The 24,945-nt window shown below is 41.6% G+C and overlaps 3 protein-coding genes and 3 non-coding genes across 6 annotated transcripts in view; 1 reads left to right on the top strand and 5 right to left on the bottom strand.

Annotated features, from left to right (window-relative positions):
* Window positions 1-28: 28 nt before the first annotated feature.
* Window positions 29-4,423, bottom strand: rpl7 (ribosomal protein L7). Its single transcript, XM_056364882.1, has 7 exons — window positions 4,343-4,423; window positions 3,745-3,844; window positions 3,451-3,617; window positions 2,681-2,818; window positions 1,448-1,557; window positions 460-675; window positions 29-79 (listed from the first exon to the last, which is right to left on the bottom strand). The coding sequence occupies exons 1-6, from the start codon at window positions 4,399-4,401 to the stop codon at window positions 467-469; spliced, it is 783 nt and encodes a 260-aa protein (XP_056220857.1). The 5' UTR covers window positions 4,402-4,423; the 3' UTR covers window positions 29-79; window positions 460-466.
* Window positions 322-413, bottom strand: LOC130161710 (small nucleolar SNORD12/SNORD106). The gene has a single exon (XR_008826190.1). It is a non-coding gene; the product is annotated as a small nucleolar SNORD12/SNORD106 (small nucleolar RNA).
* Window positions 1,040-1,129, bottom strand: LOC130161709 (small nucleolar SNORD12/SNORD106). Its single transcript, XR_008826189.1, has one exon. It is a non-coding gene; the product is annotated as a small nucleolar SNORD12/SNORD106 (small nucleolar RNA).
* Window positions 2,451-2,542, bottom strand: LOC130161708 (small nucleolar SNORD12/SNORD106). Its single transcript, XR_008826188.1, has one exon. It is a non-coding gene; the product is annotated as a small nucleolar SNORD12/SNORD106 (small nucleolar RNA).
* A 1,991-nt stretch (window positions 4,424-6,414) lies between the features above and the next one.
* rdh10a (retinol dehydrogenase 10a) lies at window positions 6,415-18,595 on the top strand. The gene is made up of 6 exons (XM_056364814.1): window positions 6,415-7,023; window positions 7,481-7,716; window positions 14,485-14,583; window positions 15,802-15,947; window positions 16,647-16,778; window positions 16,927-18,595. Exons 1-6 carry the CDS (start codon window positions 6,738-6,740, stop codon window positions 17,048-17,050), a joined length of 1,023 nt encoding a protein of 340 aa, XP_056220789.1. The 5' UTR covers window positions 6,415-6,737; the 3' UTR covers window positions 17,051-18,595.
* Window positions 18,596-23,296: 4,701 nt separating this feature from the next.
* Window positions 23,297-24,945, bottom strand: part of stau2 (staufen double-stranded RNA binding protein 2) — an 88,471-nt gene continuing 86,822 nt past the window's right edge. Inside the window, exon 15 of the mRNA XM_056364268.1 lies at window positions 23,297-24,912. Coding sequence (XP_056220243.1) covers window positions 24,877-24,912 — 36 coding nt within the window. The 3' untranslated portion in view covers window positions 23,297-24,876. The remainder of the gene's footprint in view (window positions 24,913-24,945) is intronic.

Genomic DNA, 24,945 nt, shown 5'->3' with positions numbered 1-24,945 from the left:
GGCACAATCACATTAATGACAAGACAGGTTGTTTTTTTTCCCAGATTTTTATTGTACAACTTTTGAGTCCTTTGAAAACCTGAAAAATAAAAAACAAAAACAATTAGACAAACTTTACATGAATCATTTATTACTAGGCACTTTTATTCCAGATCTTTTGAAAAAAATAAAAATAATAATAATTGCCATATAAGTTAAAAGCATCTCATCAGCTTTTGAAAAAGTTTGAACCAATTTAGATGTGACCTTACATTGCTTGTTACCTGTGTCTTGCACAGAGTAAAACATCTGTAGTGGGTGATTTAAAGTTTTAAAGGCTAACATGTGGTTTCAGACATTTTGGCTTATTTTCAGCTGTTTTTCACCACAGTCGATAAGATGGGGAAAAAAGAATATGCATCATTAACCACATCTAATGACAAACCTACTTTTAGACCTGCAACCGTTCCTACAACTCACCATAACTTTAGTTCATCCTCCTGATCATTCTGTTGATCTGGTCCTCCCTGTTGCCAGCGTCTCCTCCCTCCACAAAGTGTGTGGTCTTCTTGTTCATACCACCACGGGGTGACGACAGCTTGAAGGGCCACAGGAAGTTGTTGGCGGGCTTGAAGTTCTTTCCAACTGTGTAAATCTCATGGATGAGGTCCTCAACACAGATGATGCCGTATTTGCCTGCAGATGAAAAAACGATGTTTTAACTGCACAACAAATGTTTCACTCCACTACCTTTACTTAGAAAAAGTCAACTCAAGTCACAAGGGAAAAGTTGATACCACACATGATTACTAAGAAAATCTAAGTCTGAGCCTGTATGTTTAGGGCAATTTTGGATTTAATGGCTAGCAAAATAACGGTACATTTAACCCAGACCGAATTCTTTGTATCCCAACATTTCCGATGTCTACGAAGTTATCAGGCAAAGTGTGCCAGACCCTTAAATGTTGACATGCAACATTTAATCTTGTGAAACAAAGTTTCAATGAGGTTGAACTAAAGCAGTAACAAACAATACATCGTATTTGTAAAGTTAGACTGGCATGTGGTTTCAGACAAAACTGGCTTAGTTTTCAGTTTTCTCACCAAGGTCGATAAGACGGGGAAAAAAGTGTGCATCATTAACCACATGTAACAATAAGCCATAATCTAACAGTGTATAAAGTCGAGTCTGATTTTGAAACTGATATTTATAGCACTAGTAACACAAAATTATACCTAAATAATCGAGTACAGATGTACACTAATTGAGACACAGCCACTGTCTTGTATAAAATTAACAAGCCCAGAGAGAAAGCGAACCCTGTTACCAGTTATTACTCCCTGAGGAATAATGCTCTTGTTGAATAATAGTCTTGAAGAAGATACATCAGGTATCTTCATCTCAACACTGCTACATAGTTTTTAAATTTTTTTTTTTTTTTTTTAAGTAAGTGGTAAAATGACATACCGAGAGCCTTCTCCACCAGAGCGTTGTCTGTGAGGGCAATGCGCTGTTTCCTCATTCTGCCATGGCCACGTTTGTAGATGAGCTCACGCACAGACTTCAGGTTGGGGTATCTGGGGGGGCAGTAGGTCACAGACATTATGAAATGAGCTCAAAACAGTAAAAACTATTTAGTTCACAACATCATAAGCGTTTCATATGGGTAATATCTTTCCAGCACGATTAGAGAATTTATACTTTCTCATCTTGTCCTCAAATTTATATAAATTTACTCCAACTATGTTAGAACAGATTAAAAAAAAAAAAAAAAGCATTGATATTGTGTGTATGATTATTTCTATGTAACTTAAGGAAAAACCTATCCTTAGTAAGAGCTCATGCAGCACCAGAGCAGTTTGAGTGTGAACACAGGTTCAAAGCAGAGCTAATGAACAACTTCAGATGATACAAGGCCAAGTATAATATTTATCATGTGTTTCACCAAACGATACCAAAAGTGCCACTGAACTGCTACATATGATGGTGGATATTTACTAAAACTATGAAGTTTTCTGGTATTGGCATCATCACTCAGATGTAGCCAGACAGACAAACCCAATCACTATATCAATGGCAGTAGGGAGCATGTCCAACCAACTGCACTGTGGTGCTTCTCACCACACAGACAGAGATTGGATCTAATGATGTAATTAGAGACTAAAGGCTTATGGATACACAAAAGACAAACAGTGATTGAAGTCAAAATAACAGCATTGAGTGCATTACATAAATGGTTATATTTTTTATGGGTTCAAAATAAAAAGCAGATGTAAAGTGACATCATTGAGACCTGTTCATGTAAAGAACTGATGTTACAGTCCTTATCAAAACAGTTTCACCACCATCAAGAAATTCACACCATTAAATATGTTAACATAAATTATCCAACATCAGAGCAAAATTAATATGTTGTCAAAAATACAGATGTGCAATTACTGCACATTTGTCAACTACTGTCAAGTCATGAAATGTGGTTTCAGACAAAACTGGCTTAGTATCAGTCAGTATTCACCATGGTCGATATGATGGGGAAAAAAGTTGAGCATCATTAACCACATTCCAGACAAGCATCTCCTTAGAAGTTTAACTCAACACCAATATTCTTTGCTTAGCAATCATATTCCTGTTTATAAACTCAGACTCTGGATGAGAATATATATATTCTTTAGTTATATTTAACAATAAGAACAGACTTACCCCCAAGCGATGTAAGGCTCAGCAATCCGGAGCATATTGATGGAAGCCTTGTTCAGCTTGACGAACACACCGTTGAAGATCTGGCGCAGACGGAGCAGCTGCAGAACTTTGCGGACCTTGGGGCTGACGCCGTTAATACTGGAAAACAAATGGAGGATTTTCATTAGCATGCGGTTTAACTGCATGGTCAAGTTTTTTCAAATTACAGCATCGTTTGTGGTTTCAGACTATAATTGGCTTATTAAAACATCTGTTTCACCATAGTCGATAAGTCGGGGAAAGAGTGTACATCATTAACCACACAAGTTGAAGCACAACATTTACATGGATTACTTTATTAATCACATTTAGGCATTAGTGAATGGACTTGCCTTCTAAACACCCCGCACCCAAAGAGTTTCCTTAACTTATATACATCATTGATGCTGCCATTAGATGCTAAATTGATGCAATTGATGTACTCGAATATCACTAAATAAAGAGCAGTTTCAAAAAGCTATTTGATCTAGCTCGCAAGGTGTGGCCGCAGTAGCAACAGGAGCTTGGGATGAACTTCACTAAAAGGCTGAATACTATAGTAAAACCAGACTTGGTTATGACGACGAGTTTCCAATCCCTAGGCATGCAACACAAGCTGTGAGCATAAACATGAAGTTTTCACCAGTCTATACAACAGCTTGATTATAATTTGTCTTGCAATCCATATAAATGTTAGTGACCATGTTGTCTGACAACTGGGACAGTTCTACTGCCGGATAAACTCTACTCACCCTCTGATCCTGATGACATAGGCCAGTTTGGGTTCAGCTGGTACATAGTAGTTTCCTACTTTGCGAGCAGTACGGGCAAGGCGGATTTCACGCCTGTACATCTGCCTGTACTCCTTGTGGTACTTCTCAGCCCTCTTGTAGATCAGTTTCCTGGTCACTTTGCGGGCCTATGATCACATCAGAAAAACATCCTCAGTCAGACCAAGGACCAGGGCTGGTAAAACTGACATGTTCAGCCATAAAAACATCCGGGAGTCAAACATGAGTTCTTCGAATGTGCAGCTTTAAAATTACCTTCTTCTCAGCCAGTATCTTCTTGACACGCATGGCCTTCATGGTGGCGAAGGCCTTTCGCCTTTTCAAAAGGCTCTCAGGGACCGCGGGAACTTTTTTTCTGTTGAAATGGTTAAAAGTAACAATGACCCTTTAGTAAACACAAAGACAATATCATCCATTCACACATTTCACTTGCTGAACTAAAACGTGTCATCATAGCGCCTCGTAGCTGTTAGCTTGCTAACCTGTCTTTAACCGGCTTCCATACAGGTTTGTTGTTTTGAACATCAGCCTACATGTCTACGTAGCATTAAAGGCAACATAGAAATCGACGAACATTTAACAGTCAATTCCTAACTTTGTTCTTACTATTAGCGTAGAAATAGCTACTTAATAGGTGCATGAGGGCTAGAGACAGCCATGTTGTACTCTATCATCTGACTACACATAGTCGGCATGAAGTATGTATAAAAACAGTAATAATCACAATCCTAAACAATATTAGCAGGATTATGATATATATAAACTAAACAATCTATCAAGGATGTAAAATTAGCGAAGATAACTATTTTAAGGTTGGATGTGCTTAGATTTTGATACAGCGGCAAACACTCACTCTGCGTCCGCCATTGCGCCCACCGAGAAAGAGAAATTTTCTTTTGCGCATGTGCGCATTAAAAGATTTAGGACCTCCACGGACTGTCCTTCTAGCTGCCTGACTTGTGAGTGTCTTTAGCATGCCAACAAGTCTGTTCTAAAGTAAATGTTTTCGTATTTTGATAAAATATGGTATCAAGTGACTGTATTGCTCTCTTGAAATAATTTTGGTTCAATTACCCATAAATTTACAGTGTCATATCTCGGTAAATTTTGAATTTGTTTAATTTGGATAGTAGTAATACAGGTTCAACAACGCTGTAAAGTTAACGTTATACCTTTAAACTGTTCATTCTGTCATTCATGCGCATATTTTTCCACAGATTTGTTATTGTTATGAAAATAAAAAATGTTAATGCACATTTGATACGCTAACCTTTTCAATGTCCATACCACAGTTGATGGTTATGCACTCGCTGATCCGGCAGAGGGAGCAAACACTTCACTTTGCAGGCCAAGCTGAAAGAGCGTGTGTAGGAGAAAGATTCCTTTGCTGACCTCTCCGCTGGATCCCCTGGATCTCAGTGGGGAAAAAACACCTTGTCTATTTCATGTTGTTAAAAGCAGGCAGCGTGATGAACAGCAAGGTTATGAAAACGAGAAATAATATGTGGTAGACCGGCTTTAAAGGCCATATATCTGTCAAAGATGCACATTTAATTTGATTCAAAATGAGGCCTAAATACAGTTTTGCCACACTGTTACCTTACCTGAGTATTTTTAATTTTAGTGCTCATTTTTCTCGTGTTTGCAAAATCGTATTCCAATATAGGCCTATATATGTTTTGCATATAAAGCATGTCAGTTTATTGACCGGTAATACCCATAAGTGTGGGTAAGTAGGCTACTGTGAGGGAACTTCAGAATAGGTAAAAAAATACTTTTGCTTTTATATACATGTTGATGTTAATACTTTGTTTATACATTTTTCTGAGGTAACTTTGGTATTAGCCTACATTTGTGAAGGATCTAAAAATTCTTCCACCATTGGTTTGCCCCCCCAAGACACGCCCACAAAACACGGACAAACACATGACAAAGGCTGCTGCAAGACGTTGCATAATTCGTACTTTGAATAATAAAAAAATGGTGTAAAACGCACCTCAGGTGCATATGCTCTTGTAGAATGCACGTCTGTCTATACGTTATTTGTTTTTTCTTAAATTTGGGCTCTCATAATCACCTTCATTAGGCAGAAAAACAATATATGTAGTGTATTTGCGCATAGACATATGTATGGGTTGCTATTGCTTTTTTTATTTTTTTTTTACTTGTGTCTGTGAACGTAGCCCACCTTATCGATCTGCTTTCACTTTCCCCAATGAGGAGATCGCAGTGGATCATTGCCAGTAAATAGTTGTAATGTGACTGAGATAACTTCTGATTTAAATTCAGTAGATATCATCAAAAACACGACATAGTCTGTATATTTTTCAATGAATAACGATAGTTTTTCTTGTTCCATGTATGGGCGGACGTTGACCTGGATTTGTGAGCTATGTCCTGATCAGTGGCTGGAAATCTGCTTTTACTGTGTTGGGGTTTTCCAACACAGTAAAAGCAGATATCGACATTGAAAAACTCATCCAATTACTTTAAATGTTCCTGAAAATCCTAATCCCAATCCTATTAATAATAAAACAGATTTAAACATTAAAACAAAATCACTTGTGAAATAAACCAAAACTGACAGGATATTTAATCTGACATTGTTCTTTGTATATCTGTCAACTGTAAATCACATTTTCCTATTACAAATAACCTTTGCTTTTAAAAGAGCAAAAGCCCACACAGGAAGAGGCAGCAGCTTTTAAAGTGTATGAAAGCCTGATCTCCGATCTTCCACTGGGATAGTGAATTGGAAAAAAAAATCGCAACAGATTAGAGTTAAGTAAAATCCTCCAGGTTACATCACCTCTGAGTGTAGTGTATGGAGCCGGCGCTTTATTCTAACTGGCGCTCAAGTCCTAGTCCTATTGGGTCCAGCACTGATGGGTGGACTGAATAAATAGCGAGTGAGATGCGGTTGAGGATGAGATGAGTGGAGGAAGCAGAGGAAGTAGGAGGAACAGTCCATAGTAGCTGCTCATAATTCACTGCAGCCGTGCGTTCTAGTGGCAACTGGACTCTGACTGAGCAGCATCTGAACTCTCTAGTTTTCACTCTTAACTTGTGATCCTGTTTGCGCCTTTTTCGCTACTTTTGTGTGTAAGCGTTGTAAGCGTCTCCTGCCTGCACTGTGAACCAAGTTGGTCGGTTTAACCCGACTTATCTGCTGCAAACAGGTTACAAGAGGGAACCAGTCCCTGTGCGTCTTCTGCTGCTTACTTGAATTGATTGAAAGCTTGGTCAAGATGATGATAATTATTGCGGAGTTCTTCGTGGTCATTTTGAAAGTGCTATGGGCTTTTGTAACTGCCGGGGCTAAGTGGGTTGTGCGGCCCAAGGAGAAGAGCGTGGCGGGACAGGTGTGTGTGATCACCGGGGCTGGAAGCGGCCTCGGGCGGCTCTTCGCCAAGGAGTTCGCCCGGAGACGAGCGATACTGGTGTTATGGGACATAAACAGCCAAAGCAATGAGGAAACGGCGGAGATGGTGCGGCAGATTTACCATGAGTTGGACACTCCCATAACCAAAGACGGTAAGTCTGCCTTTTTTTGTTTGTTTTGCAGCAATTAGGATGTCATCAGGTTTTACGCACGGTCTGCGAAAATCGCTTGACTTAAATCACACTGTTTTGTTCCTACGGTGGCAAATTATAGCCTATTTCAAGGATGCAAGGCACAGTGTTATCGTAGTCTTTCAAGAAACGGTGAGTTTGTCATGTTGAATGTTTCACATGGCAAGACGTGTTTGCAACGCCTCAGAGGCGTCTTTGCACACAATCTCAGATTCTCAAACACTACTTGTTTAGGTCTCTCTTACTCTGCTGGACACCGAACTCTAAAGTGACAGAGTAATCTGTAAACGAACAAAATCATTACTATTTTTAAATGTCCATCTAATTTGACTTAATTCAGATTTATTGGTAGCCTAACAATAACACATTTTTTCATTGATCCATTTTAACACTTGTTTCCATCTCTTTTCCCCTGCAGGACCTGTTGGAGGGGTGGAGGAGGTCCCCCCTTTTCAGCCACAGGTCTACACCTATGTGTGTGATGTGGGGAAGCGGGAGAGTGTGTATTCTACGGCCGAGAAGGTGCGTCGGGAGGTGGGAGAGGTGGACATACTGATCAACAATGCCGGTGTGGTTTCTGGCCATCACCTCCTGGAGTGCCCCGATGAGCTGATCGAACGCACCATGGTGGTCAACTGCCACGCACACTTCTGGGTGAGTGAAAGCACGAGCAACTTAGCAGAAAAGAGTTAAACTCAAAGTAATTTGAGTTGAATGTGGGTATAAGATATTAGACTTGCAGTATGATGGTTTGACATTACTGCCTCGGTTTCCATGAGCACAGTGTTATCAGATGTGTTTACTTTGATGGCAGGTTCACAGGAATGTTTCCAGTCTGACTTCCATGCCTATTCATAATCTTATCCTTCTGTGTGCCAAACTCAGGAGTCGAAGGGGGGGCGTGCGTGTGTGTGTGTGTGTGTGTGTGTGTGTGTGTGTGTGTGTGTGTTTGTCTGTGTTCCCCCCAAGGATCGAGAAAATATGACCATAAATAGTTGCCTTGCGTGTTCAGATTTCAGCTCCGCTTAGTGTAATTCTGCCAGAGGAAAGTCACGGGTTTGGCTTTCTAAGTCTCGCCTTTGCTGCTCTTTAGCAGCCCCAATCAGTGATGATCCCCGCGGTATGTCAGCCCTTCATTCTTCCTCTCTTTTGCTCGCATAGATCCGCACAAATCTGACTTCCGCGATGGAAGCGGGCGAGGGGTGGGGGGGGGCTCTGTACGTGGGTTGGATCTGTCTCAGATCAGCTCACCACATTTTGTTGGCAGGGGGTGATTTGTTGTGTATCAGATTTTGCTCTGGCGCTGTTCCTTGGCCCTTTTCAGTGTGAATACTTATCTGAAAGGCTACGTGGACTTGCTGGAGTGAATATGTTGCACTTTTAGATAAGCATATGCTGCAGTGTTAAACCAGGCCATGTGCTATCACAGCTTCTTTTGTGTGTGTGTGTGCTTTTGGGGGTGTGGAAAGACAATGATTGCAGCCTGCCACAGCAATTAGAAATCCATTGAGAAGAGCAACCTCACTGGTGGGCTTCAGAGCTGGGTGTTAAATATTTAGGCCCCTCTCTTCCAATCCCAAATAAACCAGTAATGAGAATTGATTGCACTGCTTGGCTACAGCACCTTTTTTCAAGACAGTTGTAGTGATTTTGCACAAGTTGGTTTAGAGGCTTGCTGTGGAGTAAATTGCAAGGATTGGGAATGTGTCCTTTTTACCTAGCTGCATGGCTCTGAATTGACCATTTCGTCTGTGATTGTATTTGTCACAATATATTAAGCAATGTGTCAAGTGAAGCGGATGATGCTCATTTTGAGACTTTGGCTGCAGGCTTTTCTTTTTTTTTTTTTTTTTCATAGAGAACTGCATTCTCTATGATACCATGAAACCGCAGTGATTTGAAGCTCACTAATTGAGCATGAAAATCTCTTGTGTCGTCAGCCACACACAGGTTGTGTATTTCCGCCTTAATGGACGCTCCATTCAACTATTCATGTGCCTCTCTGCTGGCCATCTACACGTTCTTTTACATCTAGGATTTGGAGTCAGTATCCAGTGGTTGGGTGGCAGATTTGGGATTCTTAATAGAGGTCTGTGTTCTATTCTGTGGAGAGTGTGGTTTCTTCAGGGAAGGGGGTGGGGGGGGAGGTCGGTGGAAGAAGTACTTAATGAATGGCCAATATGGAGGATGTGGTTCATTAAAGACACAAGCTAGATGAATAGAGCTTAGACTAACAGGGACCTGTCCACTTTCCTCTCTTACATAAACACGGTACAGTTACTCATCGCATGCAGGTGGTGCGTTACACAAACCTTTGATTTTTGTCCCCCCCCCCACTTTTCTTGAACAACAGGTTTTTAAAATCACTTAATTGTGGTTTATGACTCAACAAATACCCACAGCTTAGTCATGCAAAGTCTGAAGTGGATTTTTAAACCGTTAGCTGCTTTTTCGTGCTCTTTGACAGAACGCTGTTTGACAGAGGTTAAATTGGAAACTCATTCAGGCCTTGTCATTTCAATTTTCAGAGGCGGCTCTGCAAGTTTGCTTGCTTCACCATTCTTTATGCTGCTGTTAAGCTTTTCATTTCCTACATTTTCAATGCTTCAGCAGCGGACATAAATAGCTTGGGATGCATTCTTTTTTGGTGTATTCATCTTATTCAGCTCGTCCGGCGTCACTATTTTGGCAAAACATCACAATGATTTTTGGCCATTCAGGGAGACATCAGAGAAGCATTGTCAAGCAACAAAACTTCTCGGCCTCCGCCCAGCCGTAATCCCAGCCAGTTAATGAAATTTCCCAAACAACCAGTTTTCTCAAGAGCAACATGACAGCAGGTTCAAAACTTCCTTAATTTAAAATGCACCACTTAGTTTAAAATAAGCAAAAGGAAAGCCAGAGTCCAGACTAAGAACAAGAAGATTTTTCTTATTATTATTTTGTGTACGTTTTTCATTTGTTGGATAGTGTGGTGGGAATAGGGCAGTGATGGAGACGTGCAGGAAACGACTGGTAATCGTAGCGCATGTCTGCCAGACCAGCCCAGCTCAGAACCCACACTATACTTCGGTCCTCCTTCCACAGGCCCCTCTGACTCCTCCCAACCTGATTTGGAGGCAGTGGGTGCAGCTGCATTGGAGTCATGGAGGCCAGCTCTGTTCATCCGGCTCTGCCACACACACACACACAACACACACACACACACACACACACACACACACACACACACACACACACACAAACTATGATTCAATCCCTCACTCCCTTTAGGTTTTTATGAGGCAGGGGGTCATCACATTGAATTTGTCTGATGATGCTTTGATTAGTCCAGCTGGCAATTTGTGATGTTTGAGGCTCAGTTTTTAGTCATGCCGGGATGGGGAATGTGAAGTAATTTACACTAAGTGTCACCACAGTTTGTTTGAGGATTAGTGTGTGTCTTGTGGAATGACATGAAAGGAAATCATCCTCAGCATCTTGAGCTGGTTATCCAACAGGTGGTTTATGAACAATAAGCAGTAGTTCCCCCTCTTGTGGAAATCCAACCTCTTGCGCGACGACATGAAAGCGCCGAGCGCTCGACAGTGACATGGCGGGAAAAGAGCAGAGGAAAGAAAAGGGGAAGGAAGGCAGTGCCGTCCCATCCACAGGCGAGGCGAGAGGGTAATGGTAAGCTGCTGCTGACCCACTTTATCTGACAATTGGTTTCTTGTCTGTGGATCAGCTTGACAAGATGCCAGGCGACAGGAGCCAAGTTCCGCAGGCTGCATTCCTGCTGTAGCCAGAGAAAGGAGGCAGCCAGGCAGAAGGGTCCTACTTGACTGGTTTTATACGGGCCCCTCCTCAGGCCTGGTGCACCTGTACCCCTCAGTGGAGCGAGCCATGACTACTCCCATGTTGGGTCTCTCCCCTTAGCACGTACCTGTTGTATATCAAGGGATGGAATTGGCACTGCACTTTCTTGTTCTCACTCGTTATTACTATTTTTATATAGTGAAAAATGCCCATTATAATTCCCTAGAGCATGAGTTGATGGCTTATTAATGTCTTGTTTTATCCGACAAACTGTTTAAAACAGAACGGTTCAGTAAGGCAGGCGAAGAACAGCATCACGTCCTCACATCTGAGAGGCAGGACTCAGGAAATGTTTGGAATTTTTGCTTAAAAAAATTACTTAGAGAATTGATCAATTATCAAATGTAGTTTACTGTCTTCCAGTTCAAAATGTGATAGATTTCATAAAACAGGGACATAAGATTCAAGAAAACTCAAAAATCCAAAATTCCAATATTTATTCATCTTGTCATTTCGGTCCAAGGTTAGTTTAGGTTATCTTATGACAGTCACATTCATCAAAAGCTATTATAGACACAGAGCTGCTATTTGTGTAACACTTTTTTTAAAAAATGGGTTAAAGTCAGTCAGAAACATTCAATAGACTTCACTTAAAATTCATATAAAAAATTGACTCTTGAGTAATACAGGTCTCTGCTATTATAAGCTCCTCAAGTAAAACATTCACAAGCCTGAGTTCCAGTGGCCAAGGTCTGATTGCCTGAGGACTTTAATCTGTGAGGAGTTTTTTTTTTTTTTTTTTTTTTTTTTTTTTTTTTTTGGTTCTGTGACCAAATAGAAATAAGCTAGCTGGAACTAGTTCGGCTTTTTTTTTTTTTTTGTATGACTGTCTTTTCTATGACTTTGTGTGACTCGTTAATTGTATCATGGGACTGGCGGTGTTTGAGGCACGTTGATTCCACTTCCTCCCTGGACTATTGATGTTGCTTTCTAGGTAAATTGGATGCTAGTTTCACAACCAGCGGGGGGGGGGGGAGATTGCGGTTGCGGTTTAGTCAACTGTAGCAGTGGCTCACTGCGTGGCCACCACAACATGACCAATCTGCATCCATCGTCCCTGATGACCACTAAACCCAACCCACTCAAATTCCATGATCTGTTGTAGGATCAGACGAGCTCTTGAGCTCAGGCGTTTTCTCTCTCTCCTTCGTTCTCTTGTCTGGGGAGAAGTCAGCCCAATTAAATGGCCATCTGGTCCTATGCAAAGGCCAATATTTTGTTCATATTCCTGTTGGTCAGATGCTAGCACTAATACAGCCTGACACCCCAGCTGCATGAAGCTTTGTATGGCTTAAATGCTCCTGGGGGCACACACCAATTAGGGGGTGCTGCGGGCAGGGCACCCCCACATAGGCCAAGGAGGCCCGGCTGTGTCAGCGGGTAATTTAGCGTAACAAGGGAGCGTTGAGACCCAATTACGGCAGCTCTGATGTAAGACACGAGCCCCTGGTTGCCTTCACACATTTTGTGTCTGAGAGGTCAGCGGGGGTCATACCCACATGCCAGAGCTGCCATGAGAAGCGGGACATCACTGGAGGGTGGGAGAGAGAAGGGACGGTTGGTCACGTTTAGCCCCGTCCTCCAGCTGAGGGAATCAGCCCCCCCCCCATCAGTTCCAGTTATTTTCAGACCACTCAGCAAAATTGTCCGGTTGAATCTGAGTGTTGGCTTTAGTTGTAGAATATTTGGCCAGATCAAGTCGTTCCCTGCTCCCTGAAAGTTGCTGTGGGAGTGGGAAACTTTGGCTCAAGTCAGGTATGGGCATATCTTAAGTTAATGCTTCATTTGCACGCAACTCCCTCCCTCATCCCTCTGCCATTCTGGCTCGCGGAGGCCTCGTGTTCTTTCGCTCTCCCTCTCTTTGGGCCCCATCATTCGATGAGTTGAACATTGCAGCAGCTTCAAAATTTATGTCCTGGAAAAGCGCAGATGTTTGGAGCTGAGTCAGATCAGTTATACTGTACCTGGCTATAGAATAAACTCCCATCACGATGAAGTCATCTTCCTTAACCCAGCCTTTTCTCTGCGTAGATTTGACTTATTGCTTCCACTTCCATTTATCTCACAAAACGAGGAGAGAGATGTAAAAGCTTAACGGAGGTTCCACTAGAAGTCAGTAGGTCTGATGCAGTTAATCTCTGGGCGCAGTTTTAATGAGGCTTTTCCTCCCCTGCCAGTGGTTTCATGGCTGTACTACCTGGTACCACGCTCTTTCTGGCTCTGTGCTTCCCTCAAGCAAATGTTTACAAAGGAGGCTGAATCATTTCTCTGGCTAGACTTACACACTGTACCAAGCAATGAAACTGTTACCTTTTCCTTTTTATATAACCACAAAATGATTGGAAACTAGGAATGAAACTGTCAAACGTCATAACAAATGCTAACCCCAATTTTCCAAAACCCAAAGTGATGTCTTAAAATTTCAGGATACTACGTTTTACGTAATATAATATAAGCAGCAAAAGATGAGTATTTTTTTATTAGTTATAATTGGCATTGATGAATTCTCTGTTCACATACTATAATCAATTTATCAACTAATTGTTTCAGCACTGTTGGGAATCTCGTGTTATATATTAAAGGTGCCCTCATTGTTTTGTAACCTCTGACATTTTAAAGAGTGTTGTGGGCTATATGTATTGTTTGTCACTATGGCAGCAAACATCTGACTTGAATAGATCTAGTTCTGCTACGAACAAAAGGCCTGCCGGTTGTTTGTGGACCTCCTGGTGGGAGAGCGATTGGTCAGTTCCTATCAGTGCCGTCACATGTCACACCTGCTGATTGGCTCATGCTGTGTCCGGGGCAACTCCAAAGACGGCAGACTGGCAGAATGATGAGTGGATCCATAGGTTAATCACTTGAAACCGCTGAAGTCTCTTTCTCCGAATCTCCACCCCCCGGTGTCGCTCTTCTCACCACCTCAATAACTTCTCATTGGACGGGCCGGTGGAACCACTCAGGCTCTCACGTGGCACGACGGTGACACTCTTTCATCTCAGACCTCGTCCCGCTCCGTATTGTTCCGCTGACTGCTGCTCGGGCAGGGCGCAAGGCTGTGCGGGTTAGACGATAGGCTGAATTGTATTGTTGGAAGCGTTGAGTGAACGGAGGCCTCTGATTGGTGTTGTCACCAACTCTTTAGAGCCGGGCCCGATGACGGGTACCAGATCTGTGTGGGAAAAGAACAGATTGTACAGCAGCACGCACACACTGACTACCTGTAGAGGGGAAACCCTCATCCTTCTCTTCTCTTCTAACTTATTCACACCTGCCACAAAGAGGGGAAAAAAAACTTAAATTGTTAATAGTTTAAATAAATAGTATAGATTTAAATGCTGCACCTCAAGTCTTTTTTTTTTTTTTTTTTTTTTGTTGCCTGTTATGAATTCTCATTCAGACGCCTCTCTCTGCATCACCATGGAGAAGAGGGAGAAACAGATGGGGGAACGAGAGGGAGGCAGAGAGGATCAAAGGGCTTTGGCACAGACAAACTGCACAAGTGAACTAACCTTCCTCTTTTTTTTCTTCTTTGCCCTTCTGTCTCTTCTGTCCTTCCCTCAGACCACCAAGGCGTTTCTCCCCAAGATGCTGGAGCTGAATCATGGTCACATTGTGACTGTTGCCAGCTCTCTGGGTTTATTCAGCACAGCTGGAGTGGAGGTTAGTATCATACACAACAACACATACACATCTCATCGTTTCCCACCATCAAAAAACCAGTGCTTTTCTCCAAAACCATCAGCATGCCAGCTAGCACACTGAGCTGGGGGAGGTTAGGCCCCCATTCTCTAGTTGTCCCTCCACCCGTTAAATTAAGGGACACAGATGAGCATTGGGGAGCCTCTTATAGATTCCTCTATCTGCAGCAGTGGGGGTGTGGGGCCCCTATTGGGCTCTGGCCCCAGGGCCAGAATGAGCTGACAGCTCCCCAAGGGACAGAGACATCTTCATCACTGCTTTGTGAACAACTTGGTGCTCACTCAGTATTCAGCTCACAGCAGCTTTCATCGGATAAAGTTTTGGTTTTCCTTCCTATAGTTTTTTTTTTTTTTTTTTTTTTTTTTTTTTGTTTTGTTTTTTTTTTTATTCTTCTTGCCCAGTATAGATTCTTTTAGTCATTTTAATTCAGACTAAAATATTTAGTGAAGTCGTTTATCTCCATAGTCACAGAGAGAGTACACTGGTCGCCCTCCTAGAAGGTTTTTATTTGGCTATTTCAGAGAACAGAGATCTCATTTATCTCCTTGGCTGAGAGCGGTGTCATTTTCAGACAGTCTGCAGGGACTACTACTCCATTTGCCTTTGTTTTTATAGCTGCACGTTTGCTTTTGTTGTAAAAGCATTCATCCATAATGATCAAGTCCTCCTTCAAAGGGACTGAAGTGTAGTCAGTTTTTGTTAAACTATTATGCTTCCTGGAAATGCCTTGAATGGGATTTCAGACGTGCACATTAATTTCAGGGAACCAAAGCCCTCGCTTGTCATGTGGGCAGAGTCAAATCCTCTTTATCCTCCCCACGTTTATCGACATGCATCTGTGTTTGCTCAGGCCTCCTTTTTTCTTTTTCTTTTTTTTTTTTTTTAATTAAAAAAAAAAAAAAAAAACAAACAAAAAAAAAAAAAGATTATTTCCACGGCGAACCACATCAAAAACTTCCCACCAGGCCGAGCAGTCTCCTGATGCACAGGAGAAGAATGCTAATGAAACTGTAGAACAGCGGACAGGCTCACTCGGGTTTTTGTGGCTGTATCATTAACAGCAAGGAGAGACCTCTGTGCCCATGGGGCATGTTTGATAATGTTCCTGGGTGCGGGCAGGGGCAGAGTTTTACAGGAGTAACCTGTTCTCTCTCTTTTTTTTTTTTTTGTTCCCCTCAGGATTACTGCGCCAGTAAGTTCGGTGCCATTGGTTTCCATGAGTCGCTGAGCCATGAGCTGAAGGCCTCGGAGAAGGATGGCATCAACATGACTCTGGTGTGCCCTTACCTGGTCGACACGGGGATGTTCAAAGGCTGCAGGATAAGGTTAGCTCCAATGCACGCCCGCCCGCTGTAATAGTGTTTGTACGCACAGTTCTTCTTTTTAAAAGTGATCTCGCACCTGGGATGAGTTTGTCATCTGTAATTTTCACCATATGAAATTGCCTCAAACACCTTTTTTTTTTTTTTTTTTTTTTTTTTTGAACTTCAAAGCAGCAGCTGATGGGTTTTTGTTTCGTTACACACACATTATAAAGTCACTTGTATTGCACTGGTCAGCTCTCTGCTTAAACAAAGAGGGCGACTTTCACAGGGGAAAACCTCCCCAACAGGTGCACCTGGACTGAAACGAACCCCCCACCCCACCCCCACCACCCCCCCGGCTTCTCTAATAGTCCTCACTTTGTTTGACGGTTACAGTCGGCAGGTGGCATTTCCCCCTGGCTTTACTGTCCTAGCACTTTGGAGCAATCACTGCTGACAACCTTTTTAACCAGTCATTCATAACTGACTAAAGCTAGTTGTAATTCTCACTCTTTAATGTGTAGTTCAATGTCTTTAAATAAATTCAGCAAAAGTAAACTCTCAACCTCCTGAAAGCCCTTTCCACTCCGGTTCCTGAGCGATTTCCAACATAATTTTCCTTCCTTACAAACTGAAAATCTGTTTGTAGTAAATTAGCCTTCAATTTGTATGGATTTTCGGCCTGTCTGTAACCAAACTGGTATTTTTCTCTCCATTCAGGAAGGAGATTGAGCCTTTTCTGCCTCCCTTGAAGCCAGAGTTCTGCGTTAAACAGGCCATGAGGGCTATCCTCACCGACCAGCCCATGATCTGTACACCTCGCATCGTCTATATGGTCAACTTCATGAAAAGGTGAGCTGCCTCCTATGTGCTAATATCCTGTTTTCCTCATTTTTCTCCCCTTCAGTTTTTTTTTCTCTCCCTCCATCAGCTCTCAGTAAACTGCTCACGAGGATCTTGTGTCACTAATCTAATGTCATGTCCTGTCCTGTCTTCGCAGCATCCTGCCCTTCGAGGCCATTGTGTGCATGTACCGGTTCCTAGGCGCCGACAAGTGCATGTACCCCTTCCTAGCTCAAAGAAAGGAGGCCATGAACAACAATGAGGCAAAGAATGGAATCTAGGGGGCGCTGTTTGCAACACGAACAGGGGCACATAAACCTGCAAGCATGAGGAAACAACCACTGAGGATAAAAATGGGGGAAGAAAGAAGAAAGAAAAGACTGAATCTAGACTGGTGCACTTGCATTGAGCAAATGCAAAGGTTTACCATATTGTTCCTCTGGAACAAAGAAAGCTGTGTACTACACAAAGGATTTATTTGACTTTGTTTTTTTTTTTTTGTTTTTTTTAAAGTTTGTTTAAAGAAACCAACATCTATATACTATGTCACTAGTTTTGAAATCATACAGAAAAGATATCCAATAATTAACTATTTACATAATGTAGTCACCAGCCTTATCTAGTGTCATTGTGGAAATATACAGTATGTTACTGTACAAACAGTAAAAATCTTTTTTTTTTTTTTTTTTTTTTTTTTTTTCACTTTTATTTTATTTTTGTAGACATGCACTGTAATTTCAGATTTTTCTCTACACTGCCAGCATTCTCTGTGTAGGAAGGTTCAAGTCAAAACTACCCAACCTCTCCCCGCACGGAGGCTCTTTCTCAGCCAGTCAGGAAATTGGTTTGCAGCTTACACAGCTCAACACATTATAGCTTGTGCCATTGAAAATAAAATAAGAAATATTTCACAATAAAACTTTACCATATTTTGTATTTGTTAAATACTCAAGTTACAGACATGTAGCATATGTTAATAATGAAGTCTACGCATTCCAAATGGGACATTTAATTGCCAGATTGTGGCTGACTTAAATCTTCGCAGGAGTTTCCAGTGTAATGAGACTCAACAGTGTCCCTTAATGGTCCTATTATTTCAGGTCTGTATTGACTGGCCTCTCAAATGAAAAGTGGACGAGGGACTCGATGTCCTTGGTTGAACTAGCATGTCTGACACATTCAGAATGTACTGCTATGGGAGAAACCGAGAGGAAATACATTTTTTTTTATTTCTCTCATTTGTCTTTATTTTCAGGATCTGTGGTGTTTATATTGTAAATTTATGTTACTGCTATCATTTGTTTTAAAAAAAGGAGAAGGAAAAAAGGAGAGGAAAAAAAAAAACCTGACAAAGGCTGTAACTCCAGGCGAACCGCTGTCCCAACACTGATGTGTGGTTGAGGGAAATGTATTAAAGACATTAGCTTTCCATTATTCTTTCCAAAGTAACACTTTAATTCTCCTGTCCATTGTCCACCTTGTACAGTTAAAGTGAAATGTAAATGTTTAAATGTTGTGAATACCCCAGTATCCCAAAATGACTGTCTCCACAATATTTGGTTTATGAATATTTTATATACCTTTGGGACGACAAAGAGTTTTTGAATTTCAACTACATTCCAATAGGCGTCATTCCTCCAGTCACAGTGATGAGCCTAAATTCTCTACCTCTTAATTTTTGCCATTTTTTATTTTGACAGTATGACATAAGCCTTTTTTTTTTTTTTTTTTTGTAATTTTCTGAAGACTGCTCCATAGCAGAGCAAATGTGGTTCCAATGTTTAGTGTCTCTCTAACTTAAATTAATAAAGTGATTTAGATTATTACATAGTGTGTCTTTATTATCTGTGAAATCTCAACCTGAACTGAAAATGGCAGAGAAAACTCTCCTCCTGACCATCAGCAGCTGTTTTCCACACGTACCCTTTTCTTAAAATGCACGATGACCCAAAGCTTCAATCGAAATGGAGTTATTAGTCAGCAATTTCTCCATTCTGAGCTAAAGTGAAACAGTTACTCAGTAGAAACACCTTCCGTATTTGTTATACTTGTTATTCCATGAATCACCACAGTAAGTGACAGAAAAGAGGATCTTCTGCAATGCTGACGAACTTCTTGGACACAGCTCTCATTGTTAAGATGACACCCACCCAGCCCTTTTCTTTTATGACTACTCATGGGACTAGTATCAGTATCACTGTCCTCCCATATTGTACCACACATGAGTCAGGCAAGCCTTTAGATATGGGTGCTGGCTAAAGAGGGCAAGAGCCATTTGCCTTTGTAAGTAAATATCAGTGTATGTACACACAAGCAGACATGTGATCTTTGAAATGTCACTGGAATTCAGGCACATCACACTGTAAACCACTAAAAAAGAAAGAGGATATAAAAACCTCATGAGTAACAGAAAGGTTAGCGTTAGGTCACAGCTACCATTACTACTACTACTATTATCATTCAGCTTCATGCACAGAGAGAATAATGACGGGCCTGGGTGGGCTAATGGTTAACAAAACCACCCATTACGTGCATTAAAACAGTGCTACAGCTGTCTACATTGTTGAGACGTCTGGGAACAACAACAATGAAATTCTTACGGTTTCTACCAGAGCTGTAATGTGGGTGCTCCTGACTATTAATTCCCAAAGCGGCGGGGGTGGGGCTACATTTTGTAATTGGTGTCAGCAGAGAATCACATTCAAATGTCATGAGCTAGATTTGGACTCACATGGTCAAACTGCTGAGTTGTTTGTGCTTTGTACAGGAATGTTGCCTTTGAGGTCACGTCTTTGTCATTTGTCAGAATTGGGGATATTATTGACCCATGGTGCTGCTTATAGTCTAAATTTAAAGGTTGTGCCAGGCTATAAGTTTAATGAAAATGCTTTTTTTTTCAACCTCATTAAAAAAATCCACAATCTACGAATATGCCAATATTCTCATTTTGAAAGTTTAACAACCGGAAACAAGATGTCTCCGTCTTCAATAATCCTCAGCGTATGTGCTCAGGAAGTTTCAAGTTTCCACCTCACACTTTTATATTGGACCATGACTGCCTTCAAAACCAGTTGTAATGTCACAAAATCATGCTCGTAAGTACAAGTGACCTCAGAGAAACATTCTCTCTTCAGAAGATGGACGTGAAAACAGCCTCCTATTGTTAAACTCTGCGTACAGTGGAGGTCAAGTGACAATAAGTAAAAACACATTATTTAAAAACCGTGAAAAGATTCATATCTCTTCCTGTCTTCCTGTTTGTGTTCAGATGCCAAAACACTGAGGTAAACTGCTGCCCTTTAAATTAATTAAAGCTTTCACTGAAAATTTAATTAATAAATGAAATGTAAAAAAAATAAAACACAATGTTTTTGGTGTCTGGGTTTTCCCCTGCAGACAGTTGTAGGAATAACAAGATCATGAGCCCAAGCCTTAAGGTTTGAACTTTGTATATCTAAATCTGGGTCAAACAAACAGCCATGTCTTTAAAAATTCAGTCCTGTCTCAGACCATTCCTCATCACCGCCCTCTCTCCACAAACAGGAGATCAATTCTAGATGCGTTGTGAAAATGAACGCAGCTCACTGGTGACAGTTATAATGGCTTTAAGATTTGACATGCCAATTCAGGTATATGTCTTCATACCAAAAATAGCACAGATTAGAAGCTGGTGAGAGCTCTGACCACAGAAAATACAGCACCACCATTAAAAACATCCATTAGCTGACAGCAGTTTATGGTTTATAGATGGCAAGAACCAAAGCAATTCTTCATCTGTTGAATGCTGGAACTGAAATAAATCACCGACCTAACTCATTTTAACCTTTAAAAATCTTTCCACAGAGCGAACTGATCACTTAGTGACGGAGAATACACCCATCCTCCAGACTGTGTGATTGCTCACTGCGAGCTTCTCTCCAACCTCCACGGCGCATTACAGGGAAGCGCGGAGATGTCAGAGCTGCAGCCCTCAGCACGCAGCGCTCCTCTGCCATGACTAATCAGGGCTGGATAAAGTTGCTCAGTGGCAGATTAGTTCTAATATGAGGGAGAGTTGTACTGACAGCTTCGATCCCTCTGTGCACAGAAGCAATCAGCACCAAGTGCAGCCACTTCCAGCTACTGTTAGGACTCCATGCAGCTCAAAGAGGCGCTATTAAACAGGCCTTTTTTTGTGCTCTGGTAAGGTACACACAAAAATCCTTTTTACTCATCCAAGAAAGAACTATTAGAATTTTGGCTTGAATCGTTGCTTGGACATTGATCAACATCTATAGGATTCCTCTCACTCTTTTATCCTCCTGTTAATACAGCTCTAATTTAGAGGACTTCAAGGGGGTTGATGGGACATAATTCAGATGGAAAAATCAATGACTCTGGCATTTGCTTTTGCATGGCACGGACAAGCTCCACAGCCCCATTGATTTTGTTCTATTTTGGGCAGTAAGGTTCACCTCCCATATTGGCTGGTCAGAGCAAAGCAATTCATCTTGGGTCGAACACGGCCTCAAGCTGGTCTGCCACTACCTGCACAAGCTTCTGGAATAGAGATCTGCTTGCTAATGTGTGTGAACAGCCTTGGCGCTCCTCAATGGCAAGCAGATGTAGCTGCCAGCTGAGTCCATTAGTCAGTGACGTTGTATTAGACCGCCGCCGTCCCCGTCCGCTCATTTATCTCGCTAATGAGGGGGAGCGGAGTTTGGGTTCTTGATGCAGAGGCGGCCGGCGTGCTGGACGACGGCGCAGGTGGTGGAGTTACAAGATGATGGAATGATGCAACAGAAGAATGTCATAGATAAGGAGCACACAATCTATCCCTGTGCTATCACCCCTGCTGAAAGTTAAAGATTAAGTATTGCTATTTGGAAAACACAAGCAGCCTTTTTCTTTTTACTACGTGACGACACCCATTACAGCATAACGTTTGTCTCCAGTATAAATTAACAGAATGGTTGTAGCTATTCATTCATGAGGCTTGATCTTCAAACACAAGCACAAGTGAAGGACAACATGACAGAGTGGTTTGGTATTTTGAGCTGCAGAGCTACATATTAAACTGTGAAGATGTTGGTGAACTTGCAGGTTGTCATGAAAATGTTGCCGGGGGACTTTTAAAAAGGATGACCCCCAGTGACTTCCTGCATATACTGTATCCCATGAATGAACCAATCCCATGAAAACCAACAATATCAACTATCGCCTGTGTGGCCAAAACTGCACCACATATCTCCATTGTTGTCAAAAATGATTAAATAAGCATTAATGAGTCAAACTGTTGCACTGGATGACATGTTACTTCATTAACCGCCATTTATTTAAAGTCAAATCACTACACAATGCACTCTCCTGCTCTTATATGTAAATAGTAACTAGCAGGTGTTAATCCACATCTGAAAATAGTGCCAAACAAATTCAAGATTTCCTCCTGTTAGATCAATATTTGCTAAAAAAAACTACAGTGCCCAGATGTTGAAGGAAATTACTGAACTACTGTATACGTTTTAAAAATGTATGTTTTCTTAGGAATCAGTGGGCTTGGGGCAGAGAGGCACAGACATGATGAGAAGGTGAGAAAGTATTGTTCGAGGGTTATTATTGGTATTGGGCTTTTCACAGGATTCGTTGGCAGTAAGAAAACTATAGAATATTCCCAGGTTCATAACTGAAGTAGAGTATAATACTACTTAGAGATAAGAAACCGTAGTGGGCCAGGGTTGCAGATAAATCTTGTGCTTGGATTGTCATCAGATGATTAGAAAGCATATAGCGTATGCTTCAGCTTTAGATAAAGCAGCAGATGATAATGTGTGTTATGACAAGAGTTGGAATAAAGACACACTTACAATTTTAGTGCACTTCTGTAGGTCCTTTGGGAGAACAACCAACCATTTCTTTTTTGCAATTTTCTTAATAAACATTATCAGTCATTACAAATAGTGAACGCAGTGGGATATGTATTAAAGACACAGATAACCATAAACACACAAAATACACTTTGAAGAGCATGTGACGTTCAGTTCTGTTTTGAGATGTATGCCATTAAGAATTATTTGAGAACTACATTATGGCTCTTGCCATAAGTTTCTGTCACTTGAGTAAAATCTCAGTTGAGCTGTGATTTCTCAGAATTAAAAGCTGAGGATTTGTGTCAAGTACAGAAAACTTTTTACCCGGAGCTTCCAAACACATCACCCTACTAAGGTCGTGTGATGACAACTGAGTCAACTCCATGACAACTGAGAAAACTGATGCAGCAGACTGTTTGATGTGGTTGAAAGCACTGGAAAAAGCAAATGGACCTTGAGTTAAGATTATTTTGTGTTGTACAGATGTTGTTTGCTCTAGAACACAATATGCTACAGCCACTGTCACCACAATGTTTCTCATTTTCACTTAACACCAAAACCCAATTTACATCCCAGCTTATGCCCTTTATAATATGTGTAAAAAAGCAGATTTAAGTATGAGAAGATAAAACAGTGTTAATTAGTCAGTGAGGCATGTTTACACTTGTAGGAGAAAGAAAGACACAAAAAACAGATTTTTTTTTTTTCCACATGAACTGAGGTGTTTTTACTGCATTTCAGTAACAGAAACAGCCTTATTACACATTGCACTCACAGCGAAGAAGAAGACACATCCTCAGTGTCAGTGAACAAAGTGATTCAAAGTGGCCTTTAGGGGAGGGAGCCTGCAGATCGGACGCAGGCTCTCTCCGCTCAAAAGATGCCCTCCAGAATGCAGGCATTAAAAGCACCCAGTTGATGCCTTGGCAGGTCAATACAACACACACAATGGGTGTAGATGTGATCGACAAAACTGTGGGGGGAGAGGGGAGGGGGGGAGAGAGTGGGGATGATCCACTGACACAAAATCACTGGAATGGAGAGGACTTTTCATTCACTGGAGGACATGCAGTCCGTACAAAACTCTCAGGAGTTTGGAGTCTACGTTAAAAGCTTACTGGCATTAGAGAATGTGCGTGAAAAACTAGCCACTGTCGATGCAAATGGCCTCTTTTTCTAGTTAAAAAGTACAACTGTGGTGGCCCCTTAGTCTCCGTCTTGGTCAGGTGATGCTCCAGTGATGCTATGCCAGTGTGGGGTCATGTTAAAAAGGGATAGGTAGACCCTTCAGGAACTGAAGGTCGGTCCAACCTTCACTCCTGGGTGGTCAGCACTTCTACTGATTACTGCTAACACCAGTTTTGTCCTTTTTGTCCACATGAAAAAAACTTTTCTTTGTTATTTTTCGGAATATGATACTCTTGCAAGTCATACACATCCATATAGATAGATGAACTCTTTTTTTTTATGTCAGCATACAAGGTAAGCTGGGTGACTATATATGAAGACAACAACTACAACTTTCACAGCACTGGCATTGGTTAATTTTAAATACAGTACTCAAGCATTGTTAGATTAATAAAATAACAAAAGAAAAAAAATAAAATAAACGGAAACATAATACCCCCGAAAAAATAAGCTACTGTACGCAAGTTGGTTTCTCGCCTAAAATGTTTCTTTTGTATTTCAATGGCATGATGTACATATTTGTTTTAACCATACCAACAGACATTTATCCAAAGGGAAAATTGTCTATCACTTTGGATTTCCCTTGATTTCATACAGTACCATGCATTTATCTCATTAGTTTGTATTTCGTTTATTTATTTTTTGTCTCTAAATTTTGACTGAAATCATCAATAAACGTGTTAAGATAGCGTTGTCTTCACATAGACTCAGGTAATGGTGTTTTAGTCGGTCATTTCTCGGTGCACATCCACCCTATTGCATGTTGACAGGTTTTGCAGGATACAGTGGCAATCGTGGGGGGGTGGGGTGGTGTGGGTGGGGGGGTAGAGAGGGTGGGGGAATTGTGGGTAGTGGGAACACTGTGTAGGTTCTTGTTGTAGGTTATGGGAGATCAGGGTGAAGGGTGGATTGGGTTTTGTAAGGTTCGTGTATGCCAAAGGAGGGTGGGGTCGGGGGTGGGGTGGGTTGGGGTAGGGGGGGTGGGGGGGGGTGGGGGGGTCGGGGTTGTCAGCTCCTAGACGACAGCCTTTGAATCCTTGCAGACCTGAGTGGTGGTGCCTGAGTTAGTCTGTTTAATGTCCGTCCTCCCTCCCACATGGTTCACTGGTCTGAAAAGACACATGAAACTGTGTTAGGGCGGA

This window comes from Seriola aureovittata, chromosome 20, assembly GCF_021018895.1.
Source record: "Seriola aureovittata isolate HTS-2021-v1 ecotype China chromosome 20, ASM2101889v1, whole genome shotgun sequence".
Lineage (NCBI taxonomy): Eukaryota > Metazoa > Chordata > Actinopteri > Carangiformes > Carangidae > Seriola > Seriola aureovittata.
The sequence above is the reverse complement of the archived record's forward strand: the minus strand, read 5'-3'. Positions and strand labels throughout refer to the sequence as shown.

Bases quoted from the DNA above. Each gene is read 5' to 3' on its own strand.
- rpl7 (XM_056364882.1), bottom strand. From the start codon at position 4,401: ATGCGCACATGCGCAAAAGAAAATTTCTCTTTCTCGGTGGGCGCAATG. The intron at 3,845-4,342 runs GTGAGTGTTTGC...CCATTTCAACAG, and splicing joins GGCGCAATGGCGGACGCAGA to AAAAAAAGTTCCCGCGGTCC. The intron at 3,618-3,744 runs GTAATTTTAAAG...ATGTGATCATAG, and splicing joins AGATACTGGCTGAGAAGAAG to GCCCGCAAAGTGACCAGGAA.
- rdh10a (XM_056364814.1), top strand. From the start codon at position 6,738: ATGATGATAATTATTGCGGAGTTCTTCGTGGTCATTTTGAAAGTGCTA. The intron at 7,717-14,484 runs GTGAGTGAAAGC...TCCTTCCCTCAG, and splicing joins ACTGCCACGCACACTTCTGG to ACCACCAAGGCGTTTCTCCC. The intron at 16,779-16,926 runs GTGAGCTGCCTC...CTGTCTTCGCAG, and splicing joins ATGGTCAACTTCATGAAAAG to CATCCTGCCCTTCGAGGCCA.